A 20,727-nucleotide genomic window follows, 5' to 3' on the forward strand; every position below is an offset into this window, starting at 1 on the left:
TTAATTAGCAGGTAATTAGTGGTTATCTCATCGAACTTAGATCTGGTGGTATTTTCGCTAAAAGCGTATTTTTTTTCTATGTGGTAATTTTCTGATATTAGTAATTCGCTGTTAATGTGGAGTACCACTATGTACAATAATAATATTTATAGAGTTACAGTCTTTGGCTACCGTTTTTGTACTGAATTCGGGACAAAATTGGCTACTCGTAACAGATTGCTGTTATCAGATAAAAGTTCTCTTCAACACCCAGTAAGCCTGGTTTGTATCTGATAAAAAAACATTTTTGACTTTTATTAGCCTTTTGAATTTTCCTTTATTGCACACTTTTATCAAATTTTTTATAGTTTTTATTCAATAATTTCTTTTTTAAATGTAGGATCGTCACTATTTTTTGTGAATTTATTTAAAAGAAGATAGACTGTTCACTTTGCACATTCATCTAAGTAAACCCAAAGATTTTGCTGCTTTCGATCAATAATCTTGACCGGTCCTGGTCCAGATCCCTACTTTATTGCTACCGACCTCTTTCGTAGACTGATATTAAACCATTATTATTCTTGTCGTCTATCTCAAGCGCGTGTCAAATTCCAACCAAACTATCCACTGATAGCATCGAAACTTACAATGATCGGGCGACGATACCAAGTAGTGACTTGTCTTAAAATAGCAACTACAAATTGTCGGTCAATAACTCCGAAAATCAGATAACGAAATTTTTTCTTAAACACTTTAATCGGTTTACTCTTAATCGTACCTTTCTTTGACTTGACAGTTGACATTTAGAGCAAATATGGGGAGTGCGTTTTCAAAATGTATGCACTATATTATACAAGCAGAACTAAGAAAATTGTAATCGGGATTTGGCACCTCTCCGTAGAGGCCTTATTGAACTTTTGTTATTGACAAGCCAATGCCCGGGATTTCGTCCGCGTAGCTTTATGTTTTTGAAAACCCGTGGGAACTCTTTGATTTTGCGGGATAAGAAGTAGCATATTATGCTACTCTCAAGGTCTTTAACTAGGTCTTTAACTATAGTTAAATCCATTACAAAAATGGAGCAAAACTCAACAAACAAACATACTTCTGAATTTGTGATATGAGTACTGAGTAGTTATAAGTAATGTGCATACCTACCTACTTAGTTGTATTTTATATTTGAATTTCTCGTATTCTTTTTTATAAGGATAGTTTTCTTCAAAAAAATATGTGATCGGTGGTCGAAAGTTCAAAGTCGTCCAATAAAGTGGGCAGTCAATTTGCCCGCGGCCATCGACGTAGATTGATTTATATCAGTGGTCTAATCTCGAGCGTTTGACAGTTTTTCTCATGTTACGGAATTACTTCTTTGGAGAAAGGAAACTTTTATTCCGTTCTATTCTGTTTGATGAAATTCAGCCTCGGTTTAGTACGAACAAATTTATTGCAAGCTCTATAAAAATTCAGTTTACCATATTACCCCAAAAGTGTATTCCCGGGATTTTTTTTACGTTTCATTCATGACATTTATTAACTTTATTCAAATGCTAACAGGCACGGCTTACGCTTGCTTCACTCAGAAATGTAATAAAATTTGTAACATAAAGAAGCTGGGAGTGAAGTTAGCAAGAGGTGCGAAACCGTAGCTTTTAGCATTTGAATATTGAATGATATAAGAATTTAAAGCCATTAATTAGTACCTACTAAAATCAGGTTTTTAACCGTGTAAAATTGCATTGAATATCCATATTTTTATAAATGCAAAAGTGTGTCTATTTATCCATCTGTCTGACTATTTGTTACCATTTTATGGCACAAGTGAAACCTTCTAACCGAATTTGACGTAAGGTACTCAGCCAGCTTGCATCCCAGAGACCGACAGTGCCTACTTTTTATCCCAGAAAATTAAAGAGTTCCCACGAAATTTTTAAAACACTCCATGTGAATAAAGTTACTGGCATCCTCTATTTGGTACGGAAATAGCTTGCATCTCGAATGGGACGTAAATTACTTTTTGTCCCGTAAAATCAAAGAGTTGGGATTTTTGAAACCCTAAATCTACGCGGCGAAGTCAGGCGCACGGCGCATCATCTAGATAAAAAAGATAATTTAATTGCGATAAAATTTTTATTGTTTTATAAACCACATTCATACTAGTGGCAATAAAATATATGCGTCAGAGTTGGCGGAGTTGCCGCCTCGCTGAAGATTTTCAATTAAGATAACTCTCAGTGTAAAATGGTTGCTGTTTTATAGCTACAGCAATTATTGTTTCACATAAATATCATCCAATTGTTCTCAGTAGTTTCATATCTGAATTTTGACTGTAGGTATCCCTTAATATCATTTAAATGTATCATCTATCGAGTCTAAGGATGTATTTTACGGTTATTTTACTATACCTACTTCTTGCAGTTTTTAAGAAATTATTCTACTTATTGTATGTAGATAATAGAGCATTTAAAGAAATCCATAAGTTAACTATTTGCTTGCACAAATCGTATGTTTTAATTTTAAAAAATATATTCAGGCTCCTTTAGTATAAGTTTTTTAATCTCCGAGTGCGGAATGAATTATAAACGAAGCACTTAAGTTTTAAGAACTCTGTATTACTTGACCTGGTTTACATTTAAAAATAATTTGAAGTCGAATATTTTTTATATGAAAGTAAGATCATTAGATATATTTTAATTTTGGATATAATTTTAGGAAAGTTTAAATTATAACTTTGTACAAAATCCGCAGAAACACGAAACTTCAGCAATAACTCAAAATTTAAAAAAAACTCGATCAAGCCACCTTTCAAACAAAAAACTAAATTAAAATCGGTTCATTTGTTAAGGAGCTACGATGCCACAGACAGATACACAGATACACACGTCAAACTTATAACACCCCTGTTTTTGGGCCGGGGGTTAAAAATACTACTATCTTGAGACCCTATCAGTTTTTCAAACTAAACTTTCAAACTAGTATTAACTACTTTTACAGATAGATTATGAAAAATATTAGATGTTATTTACTCAGTCGCAATGCGCAAAACTACGCCCAGATAAAATGCTTGACAATGTGATCCGAAGCGTACCTTTAACCCTTTGAAAGGCACGATATTTTTATTCTTTGTGTTGGATCGTCAATTTGATAAGATCTTAAGTAAAACTTAAAGAGTGGCCCCATGTGGAAAAGCGCTTTAAATTAATCAATTTTCTCTCTGCTTTTGATGAAATAAGTTATATTAATTTTGGTCTTCGGTTTCGCAGAATTACTTACAAGTTTAACAAAATTAAATAAGGTTTGGAGATTTATAGCTGTAGGTAGACATTTTGTACCCTATAAGTAGATAAGAGTTTGTAGAGAAAGTTCCACTCTAAATAAGTCTAAGTAAGTCGTGCGTGATTCTTGGGTTTGTGGTTATTAAAGATGATTGATCGCAGATTTTGGCTCTGCCATTGACGCCTCGCCTTTAGTGTTTTGAGAATCTCTTTCCTTTGAGTTGCTGCATAATTATTTATTAAGATGTCAAGGATCAAAAAGTTTAGAAGAGAACATCGTACTGTTTGGCAAGCCTTACTAACCAAAGTTGGGAAAATGGGCGATTAGAGCCCCAGCGTGGCCCCAGCACTTATGATACTTTTAGCATCAGCGATCAGCGATCTTGCAATTGCATCGATGGTGCTTCGCGTTTTGCCGACTTTCTGCATTCAATCGCTAAGTATATTATGGAGATCACGCGCTTTAGCGATTTTTACGATTCTGCAGTATTTGGACGCACCATCGAGTTTGCGAAAATCGACTTGATCGCTGCAACTGAAGATAATTAATATTATAAATTGTGTGCGAGGTTCCAACAAGCAACTAAATCGCCGGTCGCTGATGCTGAGAGCATCATGTCTGCTACGGCCCTTATAGATGTCATCGGTAATAACTGTTAATAGGGCCCGAAAAAAATTAAACTCAATACAATTACATAAATACAATTTAAACAAATGCAAATACCAAATTAATCAGCAACATGTTTCAGTAAAAATGTATAAAATGTAGCCCAAAGCGGGCATAAATAATTTAATTAACATTTAAAAAACGCCCTGGGACAATGAAGCGACATTTAAAATTAATATTTCATTTCCTCCGTCACGCGAATTGGAAACATTTTAAAAATAAGTTTTTAATTCACCCTAGAAATATCATACTATAATATGAAGACCTTTTAAATTATAAATTAGTCGGGGACAAAGATCTACTAGCTGAACATGTACCAAGACACAAAAAATCCTCATGATGAGAAAAATACTATTTTCAAATTGGTCTTCGCTATGGTTAGGTACTGGGCTTATTTAAAGCGTAGGTGTTTTGCCGGTTAATTAGTGGTACATTCAAATATTTTTAGGGTTCCGTACCTCAAAAGGAAAAATGAAACCCTTATAGGAACACTTTGTTGTCTGTCTGTCTGTCTGTCCGTCAGTCTGGCCCGTCTGTCAAGAAAACCTATAGGATACTTCCCGTTGACCTAGAATCATGAAATTTTACAGGTAGGTAGGTCTTATAACACAAGTAAAGAAATAAATCTGAAAACCGTGAATTTGTGGTTACATCATTAAAAAAAATTAAAATGTGTTTCAATTTTCAAAGTAAGATAACTATACCAAGTGGGGTATCATCTGAAAGGGCTTACCCTGCAGGTACTACATTCTAAAACAGATTTTTATTTATTTTTATGCACGATAGTTTTTGATATATCGTGCAAAATGTCGGAAAAAATAGCCGAGTATGGAACCCTCGGTGCGCGAAGGGCTCCCACTAAGAAAGGCTTAAGCTACGGGATTTGCGAGACGAACGGCAGCTTTCATCACATTCAGTTCAAAACGGCGCATATTTTTAAATTACGACTTTCATTTGTTTCAGCAATAACAACGGCACACAAAATCACCGAACTGAAGGTTCCACTGTACGCGGATCCACGTCGAGCCGCCGAGCTGAGCTGTCACTTCCAGATGGACGATCAGAAACTCCACTCGGTCAAGTGGTATAGGGATATGAACGAGATATTCAGATATAACCCATCACAGAAGGTACTTACTCGTATAAATGGATATCTATACGAGGCAAAATCAGCCAGTGAGTTGCCTTATGGCCTTAACAGACTTATGGTCTCAACAAACTTATGGCCCCAACAGACTTATGGTCTCGACAGACTTATGGTCTCAACAGACTTATATTCTTAACAGACTTATAGCCCCAACAGAGTTATGGTTTCGACAGACTTATGGTCCCAACAGACTTATGGCCCCAACAGACTTATGGCATCAACAGACACAGTTACACAAAATCTAATGCAGGCATTTTTTAGTAAACAGTGATTGAATGCCTCGTATAAACAGCTTCAGTAATAAATTTCTTGTTTAAATAGATGATGAAGGGGATTTTATCTGCGTGAATTTATGTTTAAAAATCTCCTGGGAGCCTTTTAATTTTCCGAAACCAAAGAAGCCTATGAACTTTTTCGGGATAGTACCTAAGCTGTCTCTACTTATACAAAATTTCGTCGAAATTGGTTCAACGATGGGTTGTCAAGAGTTAATACCGACAGGCAGATAATTTCGTACTTATAATATCAGCATGGATATATGTAAAAGTGGCTTATGAGAATACGACCTTCAAAAAAGTCATGGTTTCAACGTAAAGAATTAATTGTAAAGGCCGTAACACAGCCGAGGCCACGTGAGTAATCCTCATGTTTGGAGAACTTCGGCTTTTGAAAACGTGACCTGAAATTTATAATTTGCAATGGCCTATTTCACTCGTCAAGTCACATGTTTGAGGTCATGTTAAGTACTGCGGACGTTTTAATAGCTATTGTGCGAATTTCCCCATTAATTGGTATATTTCGCAGTGCAAAAGATTTATTGAAGAATTTTTCCAACCCTCGCCCAACCGAAATAGTACTGCACTTTTTGTAGTTGTTTGTACACTGCTTCAATCCGAATTCGATAAAAATATACGTTCCGGGAAAACAAATGCCACGCTCGAATGCCATTTTTTGTTCTGATCCGTAATTTGATATTGATTGGCACTAATAGCACAGGATACTGTGCTATTAGTGTTATACGTCACTTCATTGTGTTTGTGAATTTTTCTCTCCGATCTTTATGAGTGGAATGCGATCACCCCCCAAGGTGATTCAACACCTTGCTTAGATGTCCTGCCACCAGGTTCTGTTTTTAGTATTTTGTATTGAACCGTAGAAGTTGATCGTGACATTTTCGTTAAGTATATTTGATTACCGGGATGGGGAGTATTGAAAAGGGAATTGTGGTCGGGAACATGGAAGGCAAGACGCCGGGAGACAGATCTCCGTTCTATATCGAACATAAATTCGGCATTATCTAACAAGTTATGACCTCTTAAATAATGTGAATGATAGAGTTACCTAGACTATATTTAATAACTCAAAATTTAAAAAACCCCCGACACAAAAACCTCAATAAGAAAACTACAAAAGAGCTGATAACTTTCAAACGGCTGAACCGATTTTCTTCGATTATAGCTAAGAACATTTTCGATCAAACCACCTTTCAAACAAAAAAAAAACTAAATTAAAATCAGTTCATTCGTTTAGGAGCTGCGATGCCACAGACAGACACACAGATACACAGGTCAAACTTATAACACCCCTCTTTTGGGTGGGGGGTTAAAACAGGTTATTTTTATTTGTTCATCTTGTCCGCAGCCATCCATACGCCTCTTCAACATAACTGGAATCATGGTGCAAGGAGGGGATTGCCAGGTGGACTCATGTATGGTGCGGGTCATGCCTCCACCAGTCGCTACCAGGGCTGCATATAGTTGTGAAATTTCTACCGAGGGTCCCAAGTTCCAAATAGCAAGACAAACTAAACACATGACTGTTGTTGGTGAGTTTCTTTTGAGTAACTTTTACTGATATGCTTCATTTGGTGAAAGGTTCAAGTGATTGAACTAAGGCATATAGGAACGCACGTTGGCAACTGCAATATTGTTTTAGCCTTTATACCTATAGAGTACAGGATTAGAGTCTGAAGAGAATTTTAGATAATTGACAGTTAGTTAGTGTTCCAACCAGGTGAAAACTATCACCAGCTATCTATTGAAACACAAATTGGTTGACTTTGCTGGTAGATTCATTGTTGTATCAACATTCGAACCTTCCAAGTTATTGAACCAACCGCATTATAGAAAGACTGAAAACAATCTCATTGAATTTAAACTTTGGACTCTACGTAACCACCGCTTCTAGCTAATTTGTGCTTAAACTTTAACTAATATATTCACATTCCCACAAAGCGATTCCTGCAATGAAACTTCTTACACCAGATTATCTTAATTGCTAAGTTTCCTCTAATTTAGGCAACATGCTCTACCTAAGTCTACAAACAGAGATCTAATCAGAGTTTATGCTTGTAGCTACCTGTATTAAGCTGCATAATAATCTCGTTTAAATTTCCGTTGGCGCGCGTATTTTTATAATATTATTACTTTATCCACGTTGTTTTATTTAGTTAATACCTCATTATTTTAATATCAATTCAATTTGCTGTTAAAGGCTTTTGCCAATGAGCATCACCATATACGATAGGTCAGCCATCACACGATAAGTCACAGTAATAGTGTAATATCAAATCGTCAAAAATTGGATACCACATATTGATGGTACCCTACAATAAAATTAACATTTTAGATCTTATTCTAATAAGAGTCAAACATTGACTTTAACACGATATTTAATTGTGAAAGTAAGATAATACTATATTGGTGCATATAAGCTTGAAAATTGATAATAAAATTAGATTTTCTTCCAGCAATGCCAGACAAGGACCCCATAATAATTGGAGCGCCCAAATTAGTGAAGCCTGGGGAGCAAATACTGCTGAACTGCACTACCGACTACTCTCTACCGGCGTCCGATATTAATTGGTACATCGACAATGAGCCAGCCAAGGTATATTTTAGCTTTATTTTTTACGGTATTCAACAGGGTATAGGATTATTAAAATTAAAGTCATAATTCATACCGTTCCGTTATTAGTCTGTCTGCCAGATACATTTTCACAGCCCATCTGTTTAACCCAGGTTTAACCGATTTTGACGTTTGGTTTATAATAATGGTAATAGTGAAATATGTATTTTTTTAAGTTATCAAGTCATAAGACTAGATTGTAGTTCAAATTAATTAGACACTCAACAATAAGAAAAAAATTATAAAGAAGAGTTTTAGATTTTAAGTAGCAAGTTTTTCAACTATGTTAATTGTGATACAAACTGGTTTTTAAATAATTATTTTATAATTGAATTACTTGCTACTTAACATCTAAAACTCTTTTTGATATTATATGATTTTTGGCCGTTTGATCATTTAACTTTATGCTTAGGCTTTCACTCTGCTCGTACCTTTTTCTTTACCTCTACAGTCCAGTTTCATGAGTTATACTAATATCGATTAAACATCTATTAGTCTAGACTCCAGATAATTAATTATAGTGCTTGCATGTTCGGTAGGTATCCAGACTAAGCCTATAACCCCAGATAATGTGTAGCTAATTATAATATTATCGTGCTTAATCTTTGAGTAAGTGCCCGTTTATTATACAGCACTTACTAGTAACTCATCCTGATTAACCCATCGCCGGATCAACTGAACACGGGTCTTTTCTCAGAATGGGTTGGGTTAGGCCATGGTCTACCACGCTGGCCAAGTGCGGGTTGGCACGTTCACGTCCTACCTTGCCTCAAACATCACGTACCTTTGAGAACATTATGGAGAACTCTCAGACATGCAGGTTTCCTTACTATGTTTTCCTTCAGGGTTCTATTAAGTGATATTCAATTGATTAAAACGAAAGTTTGAGAGCCCGGGATCGAACCCCCGACCTTCTGAACAAGAGGTGGAGGTTTTAACCACGAGGCGATCACGGCTTATTCAAAAAAAATTCAAAATTCAAATCATTTTTATTCAAGTAAACTTTTACAAGTGCTTTCGAATCGTCAAAATAATCTACCACTGGTTCGGAATGCTGTTCCTACCGAGAAGAACCAGCAAGAAACTCGGCTTATATAAACAGTTACTGTATATTATATGTAATAATACCATTTTTCCACCAACAAAAATACATACACTTCCTATTATTATAGGTACGTAACTATACAACACTACGTGACTTAAAATTGTAAAAAGATCATCATGGAAAATGTAAAATGATCTAGATTTTTCATTTTTGAATAAAATAGGTACGTAACCTTCTAGCGCGTTGATTGGAGTCTCACGTCGAATACGTATGACCTTCTTATGCCACTCCTCATTAGGGAATGCCAAGAGGGAAAAGTGTTACATATTCATACAATACTTGTACGTTGGTATGTTACACGTTTTATTCAAATAAGCATGAGAATATTTTACGTGATATTTTATATTTTTCGTCGTATCACGAGCGTAGTATGACACACCTTTTAAAATATAACATTTATTACTACCAAAAGTGCGAAAGCGCGTATACGCAGTTTTTTTCATTGCAAAATTTTGAAAAATCCAGAGATGGACAGTGAGTTTGTTGGGCCCTAGGCTAGTACTAATTGGGGGCCTGCCTAATTATGTAATCGACTAATTGCTATTTAAAGTAGTAGGTATAGGTACACGGTACAGGAAAAAATTTTAAACAACCTTTATTCATTTTTGTGGTGCAAATTCCTTTATTTGCTCATTATTTGTTAAATCACAATTTATGGAAAGAACTGATTAAATAATTTAAGTCGATATGATTTGAGATGTCCAAGCTTATTTTTTTTTTTAATTTACAGTTTAACCAAAATGATATGGGTTTAGTAAAAACTGTAATACATACCCCTTTCAACTTAGCCCGCTTCCATCTTAGACTGCATCATCACTTACCACCAGGTGAGATTGCTGTCAAGGGCTAACTTGAAACCGAATAAAAAAAAAAATTCAAAAGAAAAATAAAACCGACTTCAAAAACCAAAAACACTAAAAAGTAGAAAATAATTTTTGTTTAGCTACACATGTAATGTACCTAGGTATGAAGTCGAGCGACAAAATTAGAAATCCAAGAGTGAAGCTCGCCCGACTTCATACCTAGGTACATTACATGTGTAGCTAAACAAAAAATATTTTCTACTTTTTAGTGTTTTTGGTTTTTGAAGTCGGTTTTATTTTTCTTTTGAAAATTTTTTATTTCACAATTTTTAGTGGCCCCACTGTACTATAATATGCTATGCCCAGTTAAAACCCTACTGTTTACTAAGCTATTACAGTGATCGCGAGCAATTTGCTCTTATCCATTGAGGAGTTCTGTTCTCCATCTCCGAAGATATTCATCAGATCTTCACCAAATTTATATGGGACTACCTGCACAGTATACCCTTTCAAACAAAAAAAAATTTTCCAAATCGGTCCAGGGGTCTTTGAGTAATCGAGGAACATACATAAAAAATAAAAAATAAAATATAAAAAAAAAGATCCCGACGAATTGAGAACCTCCTCCTTTTTTGGAAGTCGGTTAAAAAGTGAATTTCAGCTGTTTAAAACAGGTCATGTAATGAGCACCACCACATCCTCAGGCTTCCTTACCCTGCCACTACCGCCACCTCCTTATATCGCCATCGTGCTGTTTTTGAATTTTACTAAATTCTATACTAAAGATAATAAATTACTACGAGTATAAATATTCAATTTCATTATCTAAATCGACAAACGGGTACTATTTCAATCTACGATGTCTTCGCAATAGTCGATGCACTCGGGATATAGACCAACTTGATTTCGTTGTTTGTCTCCTGCTCCTACCTAATTCAATCAGATTGGCTCCCTGATTGAATTAGGTACATACCACCTTGCTATCACTTACGAAATTGGTAGCTGTATAAGAGAGCGTGCATTCATTTCCGACACTTTTACTAATCGACTTCCAAAAAGGAGGTGGTTCTCAATTCGGCCGGTTTGAGCAATGATTTCTCGGTGTCCAAAATATTCATCACAAATCTTAAACATAACAATCTTCCAACACCTGTATATATTATAGCTAGATTTCATCCATTATAGTTCATTAATAATATATTAAATGCTTAGTTAAGAAAAAAATAATTAGCATTTAACACAGTATATTTTATGTCAAAGGCACTATTTTTTGTTTCTAGATTTTATTATCTTTCTTTATTCATGTCAACGTCGTCGTCACAATAATTGAAATTCCACAACTGGATGTAGACGTCTCTTATTAAGATTTCCACATTCCACGATCCCGGCTCGCTGCTAAACATAAAATATAAGAAAAGCATGTCTCTCTCTGCATCGTTTTCCTCATTGCTGAGGGTTATGACCCTTTTCCGCTAACCACATAACAGTAAAGGCTTTTTGAAATTCATTATAGACAAGCGCTTGACCACAATCACACCTGATGGAAAGTGATGATGTGGCCTAAGATGGGACGCGTTTACCTAGTTGTAGCAGAACACGTCTACTCCATCGGCGTCAGTTCTACGACAGACATGACCTGCCCATTGCCACTTCAGCTTGCTAATCCTTTGACCTATGTTGGTCGATATTGTCCTTCTGCGAATTTCCTCGTTCCGAAAAACATAAGATCGAGCTGATATCTAAGCACAGCTCAAACTACTGGATGGATCAAGCTGATATTTACGAGTAGCATGCAGATAGCTATTATGATGTAGACCTTCGCTAAGAAAGGGGTTCGAAATTTGTCGAACCCCTATTTTACCATGAAAGTCCACGTGGACGAAGTCGCAGGCATAAGCTAGTTAATGATAAATTAACGATACTCAATACTCATGTAAGAAAACAATAACTTCCTACAAATGTACATTGTTGGGCGCTCAAGCGAATGCCAGTTCAAACAACACTTTGCCGATAGGCTTTGCACTCTAGGGACAGGCTAACTCGATTTGGCTGTTTGCCTCTTACTCTAATCGAATCAGGAAACTAGCCCAATTGAATTAGGAGCTACCTACTATCGATTATTGCTATCAAAGTGAGGAAGCTCAGTAGGCCAGATAAATTTCAGTTGCAGGATTGTTGTATTTTGACTTCCCGGCAGGAGCTTTTAGGAACTGCCTCTGATCTTACCACCTTGCTGGCATAGTTGTACTTCCAAGTGATTTAGCATTCGGCACGATGCTATGTAAAAACCGAAAAAAACTACAAGCTTGGCCCGGTTGCCTATAGGATTTTTAGGAGCTATTCCTAGCTTGATAAACAATGATAACTGTATTTGTAACTATGTAACGCAGAAAAACCATTTCTGCGTTACTTGTACCTATATCTACGGTAAACTAAACTTACCAGCCGGTCAGTAGACCATATACCAACTAGTCAGTGAAATCTTAATTTTTCAAAAACTATTGGCTTTTTTGAAGTGTTTTAAAACCAAAAGTCCTTGATGTTTCCACCGACAACGTCCATTGCTGGGTATAAAGTGTCTAGTCTAATGTGGAGTCCAACGATTCAGTTCCTGGCACCGGGTCCACTTGTGGACCGAACAAAAATGTCATCCGAACTGCTGTAACGAGGCAGGGTGTCCAGAACGCGGGCTGCGTTACCTCGTTGAAATAGCCAGACTTATATCTCAGTTTTATGATCTATAAACTGTGCTAATATTATGCTGACCTAGTAATATGATGCCAGACCTCCGGCCACCCGTGGACTCCACGAGATGGGACGGTCTATGCGAAATTTTAAAGAAAAATGATAGCGCGCGGTAGTAAAATCAAAAGGAGTAAGCAGGTATCCAAAATTTAGACATAGTAATGAAATCTAAACGCAAACGGAGGTTCAAACATGCTGCCCGTGCAAAAGCGCTGCACTCAAAAGATAGGCTAACTGGATTAAGCTGTTTGCCTTTTGCTCTAATGGAATCAGCAATCCAATCAGATCTGACTGAACTATCAATTATTGTGATTGGGTTCAATCGGCAATTGGATTGGCAAATTAAAGCGATTACCCATTGAACTGTTATTAAATAAGTTTCTCTTTTAACGTATGGAAATTTTTGTTTTAAAATTTCACTTTTATTTTTGCAATAGCTGAATGCCCACGGATTTGTAGGTTCTGTATCATATTACTAATCCTCCTTACAAAGATTAGCCAATGTCAAGTTTGTAGTAATCTGTAACAAGTTAATTAAACGATACAAGTAGGGACCCCGTCTGTGCCGGTGCTCGCCGACATACGCATGGCACCCCCTTAGAGCCCTTTCCAGTCAGTTTTAATAAAAAAAACACACCAAAAAGGCACAGCACGCCTGCCAGCTAACACCGACACAGACGAAGTCCAGTATCACTCTTGTTAAAGAACCGCAAAACTAACTTTGATGGTAGAGGTACCTATAATATTTCTGAAAAACCTAGTTATTTAAGAAACATTATCCAGATAAGTAATCTTACCTTTATAAGAAGTTAGGGACCCCAAAAATCTTGAGCTATAAAAACTTTTATAGCTGTAAGTTTCTGCGGAGGGAGATAAAAAGCGTAGATATTATAAATTATTAAAATGTTATAAAATTTCCGTAAGTATCCAAGTTAGGATGATGCTAAGACTTTTACATATTTCTGTTGTAAGTATTTTAAGGAACCATGCCTGAAGAGATATGCACTAAGCATACCTAATTCATATTTTATGTAAGTACAATAATATTTACTTACGTGTAGATTTTTCAGAGCAACGCCTCATAATCAAATTCTTATTAATGTTTTTGCAATCATGAAGAAACCAACACACATACCTACTTAGTCACAAATACTCATACATAAATTGCTAAACACAAAACCTATGTTTATATGGATATGGCTTTATTAAAACTGCCATACCCTACCCAAGTTAGCTCGCTTCTCTGTTAGACTGTCACCACTTACCACCATGTGAAATCGCAGTCAAGAAGGAGTCAATTTGTAACGGAATAAAAAAGTTTTCCGTAGGCTAGTAATAAAAGACGTCTATAAATCTGCGACAGAATGAACGTAGGTACCTTAAATCATACGAGTATTATTTCCTTTTCATTCTCAATTCATAATAATAGTGCCAACCATAGTATAATAGAAACCAATTTATTCGAACAAAGATTTTATTATTGAGGATCGGTTGATATATTATATTATTATGTCGCTTGTACTTATGACTTGACCTACCTTATACCCAGCGGCGTGCAGGTCATAGAGGCATAAAAGCGCTGCTTACCCTGATTGAAATAGTTCAATGCGCATTTTTCATCGTGACCGCTAGTAATTAGGCAACTACCTACCTTAAGCCTACCCTAGCTATAGACCCTGTGCACGCCACTGCTTATACCTATAGATATAAATCGCTGATCTGCTGAATATTGAAACACTACTTAGGTAATATTATTATGTACTTAAAAGTTTATGAGTAAAAGTAGAGTAAATATTTTTTACGTCTCCAAATAAAATCAGGCCGATAATTCAATGGTTTTTTCCATTGCTTATTATGTTACAAATTGATGAATGAGTTTAATTTTATTTTAATTTAACAATGTTATTGAATGGTTATTGTATGTGCATTAAAATTACAAGCCTGCATTATAATATTAAGCAACGGTGATTTTATCTCTAAAGACAGAATTTTATAATTATATATATCATTTTTTAATCCTCATTATTATCATCACATTACCCTAAGCCACTACACCTGACCCTCAGATTTCGTCACACAGCTACTTTCTTCATATCGTTGGTCTCAAGTGCTGGTGAACTCCAAACTGCGCTTTGTACAGATCTCCACTCTAAAGACCTTTTAACTTCATCGGCCATCGCTCCTACGATAAGCATGGTGTACCCAAGTGCACTTCCATTAAAAATTTGGGCTATACCAGTGATTTATTATTTACAACTTACATTTTGTACGAAGTTGATTTTCTACGAAGATCAACTTGGAGTATAAAATATACATTAAACAATTCAAACAGCAAAGGTACATTTTGCGAGATATATTAACCATTTTAAAAGGCCGTTAGTGAAGATTTAAAGTGGCTCGACCAAGTCTTAACAATGAGCTCCGTAATGGCAAACAAAACAAACGCCCCCGGCCATATAAAGGATCCCGGCTGTGAAACGTACCCGTAAATAATACGCCCAATTCTGATATATAACGACTTTAATATGTAGAGCAAGTAGACTTGATCTAGTCTATTGTTAAGATCTAAAATAACAATATGAAGAAAATAAAAATATACATACATACATAGAGGATGCCCGCGACTTCGTCCGTGTGGATTTAGGATTTTAAAGATCCCTTGGGAACTGTTTGATTTTCCGGGATAAAAAATTGCCTATGTCTGTCCCCGGGATATAAGCTAACCCTGTGCCAAATTTTTTCAGAATCGGTTAAACTGTTGGGCCGTAAAAGGTAGCAGACAGACAGACAGACAGACAGACACACTTTCGCATTTATAATAATATTAGTATGGATTTATAAAGAAAACCGAAAATAAAGCTTGAAAAGCAAAAGAACTTGTTAAGGACTTACTATCAACCAATTTATCTTGCCCTCTGAGACTCAATCAGCCAGATTTAATGCTATCAGACATTTATCCGAGTTACCTTCGATGTCCATTTCCATTCACAGTTTAATCGGCTGATTATTTATTCGTGTAATTCGGTTAAATTCAATTGCTGTCTGAGTTCAATCGAATTCTTTGATAGTATTTAATTTGATCAAATTAGATTTAGGATTCCATTATATAACAAACAGTGAAATCTTTGGACAATTTGACTAGATCATTGTAGGTAAGTAAGTGAAATGAATTTTTTTTCCGGTAGGGAGTAAAAGTAGTCTATGTTCTTAGACCTCGGTTTGCAAGCTATTAGATATCAGTCCGAATTTCATCAAAATCGGTTAAACAGATGGGCTGTGAAAACTAACAGACAGATAGACACACTTTCACATTTATTTTATAATATTAGTATGTGGATTATTCACTATCACACTTCACACTAATATTATAAAGGCGAAAGTTTGTGTGTGTGTGTGTGTGTGTGTGTGTGTGTGTGTGTGTGTGTGTGTGTGTGTGTGTATGTTTGTTACTCCTTCACGCAAAAACTACTCGACGGATTTGGCTGAAATTGAGAATGGAGATAGATAATATCCTGGATTAGCACATAGGCTACTTTTTATCCCGGAAAATCAAAGAGTTCCCGCGGGATTTCAAAATACCTAAATCCACGCGGAGGAAGTCGCGGGCATCGGCTAGTGCTAAGATAATATTTTATGCTAACCACTTATGTCCGTTTAAATATACTCACTTTATGAAACCGAGTAGGTAACGAACTGATTACCTACTTTAAAAAGCTCGTTAATTCATGCATATTAAAACATTCTCAAACGCTTTTATTCAGCGCACACTAATGAATAATGTAATAATTACCTCCGTAGACTCATAGTGGAGTTTTTAATGCAATCGCATACATTACGGATGGGTCTCAAATAGGCGGAGCGATGAGAGAAAAAAGAATGAAGAAGAAAAGAAAAGAAACCCAAAAAGAAAAACTTTAAGCGTTTTAGTTATCTCATAACACATTTATTTTGTTCTAGTTGATGCTCGCGACTTCGTCTGCATGGATTTAGGTTTTAAAAATTCCTTGGGAACTTTTTGATATTCTAGAATATAAAGTATTCTATGTCCATCCCAGAGATGCAAGCTATCTTGCCAAAACTAGTCAAAAACAGTTATCTAAGCGGATGGGCCATAAAAAGCAGACTTAAGTATAGATGCATTAATCAAAATAATATAATACCTATTATTATATGAATTAAATAATTTCGATAAACATATTATGTACTTAACTTATTTTTATGTCTGGCTTTCTATCCCTATAAAATATATAGGTACATACTACATCTGTCCCGCTTCGCTTGTTGCAACAATCTGAGTCTTAGCTCTCCAGGATTTATGGAATGAAGTAGATAAGCTAAATAATGAGACGATAGTCGCTTAATTAATTTTACAGGAAGGTCGTTATTCACAGATTAAATGAGAAGTTGGTGTATTGTTTTATTTTACATAACGTTTTATTCAATTGAGTACAATCTTGCTTCTGTTTTATTTTATTTTTTGTTTTGATCTAATGATCATTTAGCAAAACGGTGTGGTAACTGGATAGGTTTTTTCCTTTTCTAATTTTTATTAAGATTTCAGGTTTTTGACGGTGAATGGAAACATTGCAACTAAAAATATTTTATAAAATTGTAAGTAAATCTTTAGATTTTAGAACAACTTTCATGTTTCAACTCCGACATACTAAGTTACTCATACCTCAATAAACTCTTTTTTAAATAAATAAACCGTTTATTACTAAGATCTAGGTAAAGTTTTTGTTTAACTGAAGTCGATATTTTTACAGTAATACGAAATATACAATTATCCATTGTGAATTCGGAATAGAGGAAAGTTGCAGCAAAGTAGTCGCCAGCATGTTAACAATATTTCTGTAATTTACAGTAGGATCCGTGTATAAAAAAGATATCAAAGTATGTACTTATTAGGTTTCTATATCGAAATATAGATGATACTGTGAAGTGAGTTACTCGTAGCTCTCCATAATATTTACGTTCGACGGTTCGTTATCAAATCTTCATTGAATAAAGCATTTTTTATTTTATTGCCATTATAGTTGAAATTGTATTTTCATTCCATTGTGTTCGAAACAATATCTTTCTTTTGTAATTTTTACTACGATAATGATTGGTGTAGAGTAGTGTTTATGTCAAAATAAATTATGTCTCAGTAATTACCACAGGTAATTACTAAATAGAGGGTCTTCTAAAATTGCTAACCTTTTTTAACCCCCGATCCAAAAAGAGGGTTATAAGTTTGACGTGTGTATCTGTGTATCTGTCTGTGGCATCGTAGCTCCTAAACTAATGAACCGATTTTAATTTAGTTTCTTTGTTTGAAAGTTTGTTTGTGGCTTGATCGAGAGTGTTCTTAGCTATAATCCAAGAAAATCGAATCAGCCGTTAGAAAGTTATCAGCTCTTTTCTAGTTACTGTAACCTTCACTTGTTGGAGGTGTTATAAAATCATCGATTTAACTCAAAAAGTAAAAGTTAAATGCTTATGACGTCCAATTTCATACAAGCTTCCATACTTATGGAGCTTTTTGAAGTTTAATAAAAAGTTGCAGATTTGACTAGCACTTACCATCCGGTGTTTTTTATTTTCTTTTCAACGTACTTCTTCTCAAAGACAAGAAAAGGTTACCTTTGAAAAACTAATAAGAGATGTGGAACATCCTTCATGCGTTCGTGTTTCCGGCCATGCTATAACTTTGAGGGCCATCAACTTTCAAAAATCCATTGCTGGAACGCCCTTCCGGCTTCCAATTCTCCGCTAGCTATATGGGTACTTTCAAAAGAAGTGTGATTGCTTGTGACACCTTTTATGCGTTTAGGCGGGTTCCAACTTAGACTGCATCATTACGTACTAATCGGCGTGATTGCAGTAAACGCAGTAAACTAAATAGATGTTACTTGCAAATTGTATGCGTTCACTGCTGGACTATCTCTGAGAGCGTGCTAACCATTGGTTCAACGGGCACTTCCTTTTGCTCATTGTATGCCTTATTACCCGACTGCGGCAAAGCCAAAATGAAGGGTTATGATTTTAGCAGTCTATGTATGTATGTATGTAAGTATGTATGTATATTTGAAAAGAATGAATGTGTTAAAAAGGAAAAAATTCTGTGTTCATGAAAATAAATGTAGTACAACATTAAAATATATCAAGCGACAGAAAAACAATTTAACTATTTGTATTTTAGCGTTTATTAAGACAATCGCAGTTGGGTTTTAGTTTTCAACATTATATAAGTCAATTTATTCATCCACAGACAGAGCCATGGCAGCACAGAGAGCTAAGCGCACCTCAGCCAGGCGGTCTTCGAGCATCCTGGCGTATTCTTCGAGTAGCCGTTCCGCCCACTGCAAGCGGAGCGTTGCGCGTGCGATGCGAAGCAATCCTCCCCGTAGAACCCCCCGTAGTCAGAGATACTATGACCATCATCACTGTGTACTCACGTACGCAGCTGTCAAAGTACGTCTCCAACAGAGGTATGTTAAAATATTCACAAACACAAAAAATACTTAAATATAAAAATCACAAAACAAAAATGTCATTCAAATCACTGTAACGAGGCAGGGTGCCCAGGACGCTGGCTGCGTTACCTCGTTGAATGGCCAGACTAGTATGCTGACCAAGATAACTGCCAGATCTCCGGTACCCGTGGTCTAAACAAGACGGGATGACAGGTTCTTAAAAAAGGATCTGGCATTCTCGCCCCACGAAAGTCGGTCTTCACTCCAAAAATGGTATGTTAAATTATCGACAGAATTTATTTTGCAGCATCAAGATTCGTATAAGCTACGTAGCGCGGGCAATGTGCTACGCTGTGATAAAAATTGTGGAAAAATAATAGCCTTTCCTACGTGAAATGGATTCAATCCACACAGAGTTCATTTTATATATGTAGTATCTTGAAAGATCAGATTTAAAGTTGATATCTAAACACTAAATCTGATCATCTAATCTTTTTTATTATTATAATTTGTTAGTAGACTGTTTCCCTAGTCATTTTGGTGACTCAGTAGTGAAGCAATCATTTAAAAATAAAAATTTGTGTTTTTGGTTTAGGCTTTGTTATGTGATAGGCTAAAGATGTGGTAACATATAACTTCCACATTGTTTAACCTTTTTATATAATCTTTCTTTACTTGCATAATGCATCCACATAAAAAAAATATTCAACTTGTCATCTATACTAATATTATAAAGAGGAAACCTTTGTATTTTTGTATTTTTGTATGTTTGTATTGAATAGGCTCAAAAACTACTGGACCGATTTCAAAATTTCTTTTACCATTACTTAGAGGGATTCTTCCGAATCCGTATAGGCTATATTTTATCCCGGAAAATAGATAGGATTTTTCGTGGTAGTGAAAATTGTGGAGTAAGGCGTCGAAAAAACTGCCGTACGTTAACGATTCTCGCGAACGCTGCCTAAATGGTTAGAGATGTATGGTTGACTTCTATAGAAAAGTTGTAGAACTCAATAATGCCTACAAAAAAGTCCGCGATAGTATAAACCAAACATTTATATTTTAGCCATTATAACCACTTTTCCATAGAACACCCGTGCGAAGCCGGGGCGAGTCGCTAGTATATTATAACACTATGTCTTATGATATCTGGACGCACCTTTATGATGCAAGATGTTTAGCGTACTAGCAACAGAAAAATTTATAAGTACAATAAAAGTTTTTAATACAGGTAGAGTGGACACTATTTCCTCCGAATTTCCACACATTTCCACACAATATGTAGAATTCGTAAATAATGTAGCTTTTATTAAATCTATAAAGGTACCTAGCTAAGCTACGCTGTATGAAACATATTGTATTATTTCGATAACACCAGCATAAACATTTATTTAGATTTTCGTATAGCTAACGTTACATTTATGGCGAATTTCGTGATGAGGCTGCCGTTCATACAAAAGGGATCCCGTCCAATTTCAAAACAAGGGGATTATCTGAAGGGTTATTGTTTTACCATTGTCTCGGGTTTTTGTGAAATAGCCTGCAGAATAATTTCATTATTATGTGGTAATATAACCACATAGGTGTATATAAAACTTTATCTAAAAAGTGTACAATAGTACCTACTTTCAATAAAATTTTTAA

The 20,727-nt window shown here is 35.5% G+C and overlaps 1 protein-coding gene across 1 annotated transcript in view; it reads left to right on the plus strand.

The window, feature by feature from the left end:
- LOC123872001 overlaps positions 1-20,727 on the plus strand; it is a 71,337-nt gene that overhangs the window by 44,734 nt on the left and 5,876 nt on the right. The window contains exons 2-5 of the mRNA XM_045916106.1: positions 4,882-5,048; positions 6,707-6,890; positions 7,815-7,954; positions 18,879-19,098. Coding sequence (XP_045772062.1) covers positions 4,882-5,048; positions 6,707-6,890; positions 7,815-7,954; positions 18,879-19,098 — 711 coding nt within the window. The remainder of the gene's footprint in view (positions 1-4,881; positions 5,049-6,706; positions 6,891-7,814; positions 7,955-18,878; positions 19,099-20,727) is intronic.

The sequence above is a fragment of the Maniola jurtina genome, chromosome 14 (genome assembly GCF_905333055.1).
Source record: "Maniola jurtina chromosome 14, ilManJurt1.1, whole genome shotgun sequence".
NCBI classification, from domain to species: domain Eukaryota; kingdom Metazoa; phylum Arthropoda; class Insecta; order Lepidoptera; family Nymphalidae; genus Maniola; species Maniola jurtina.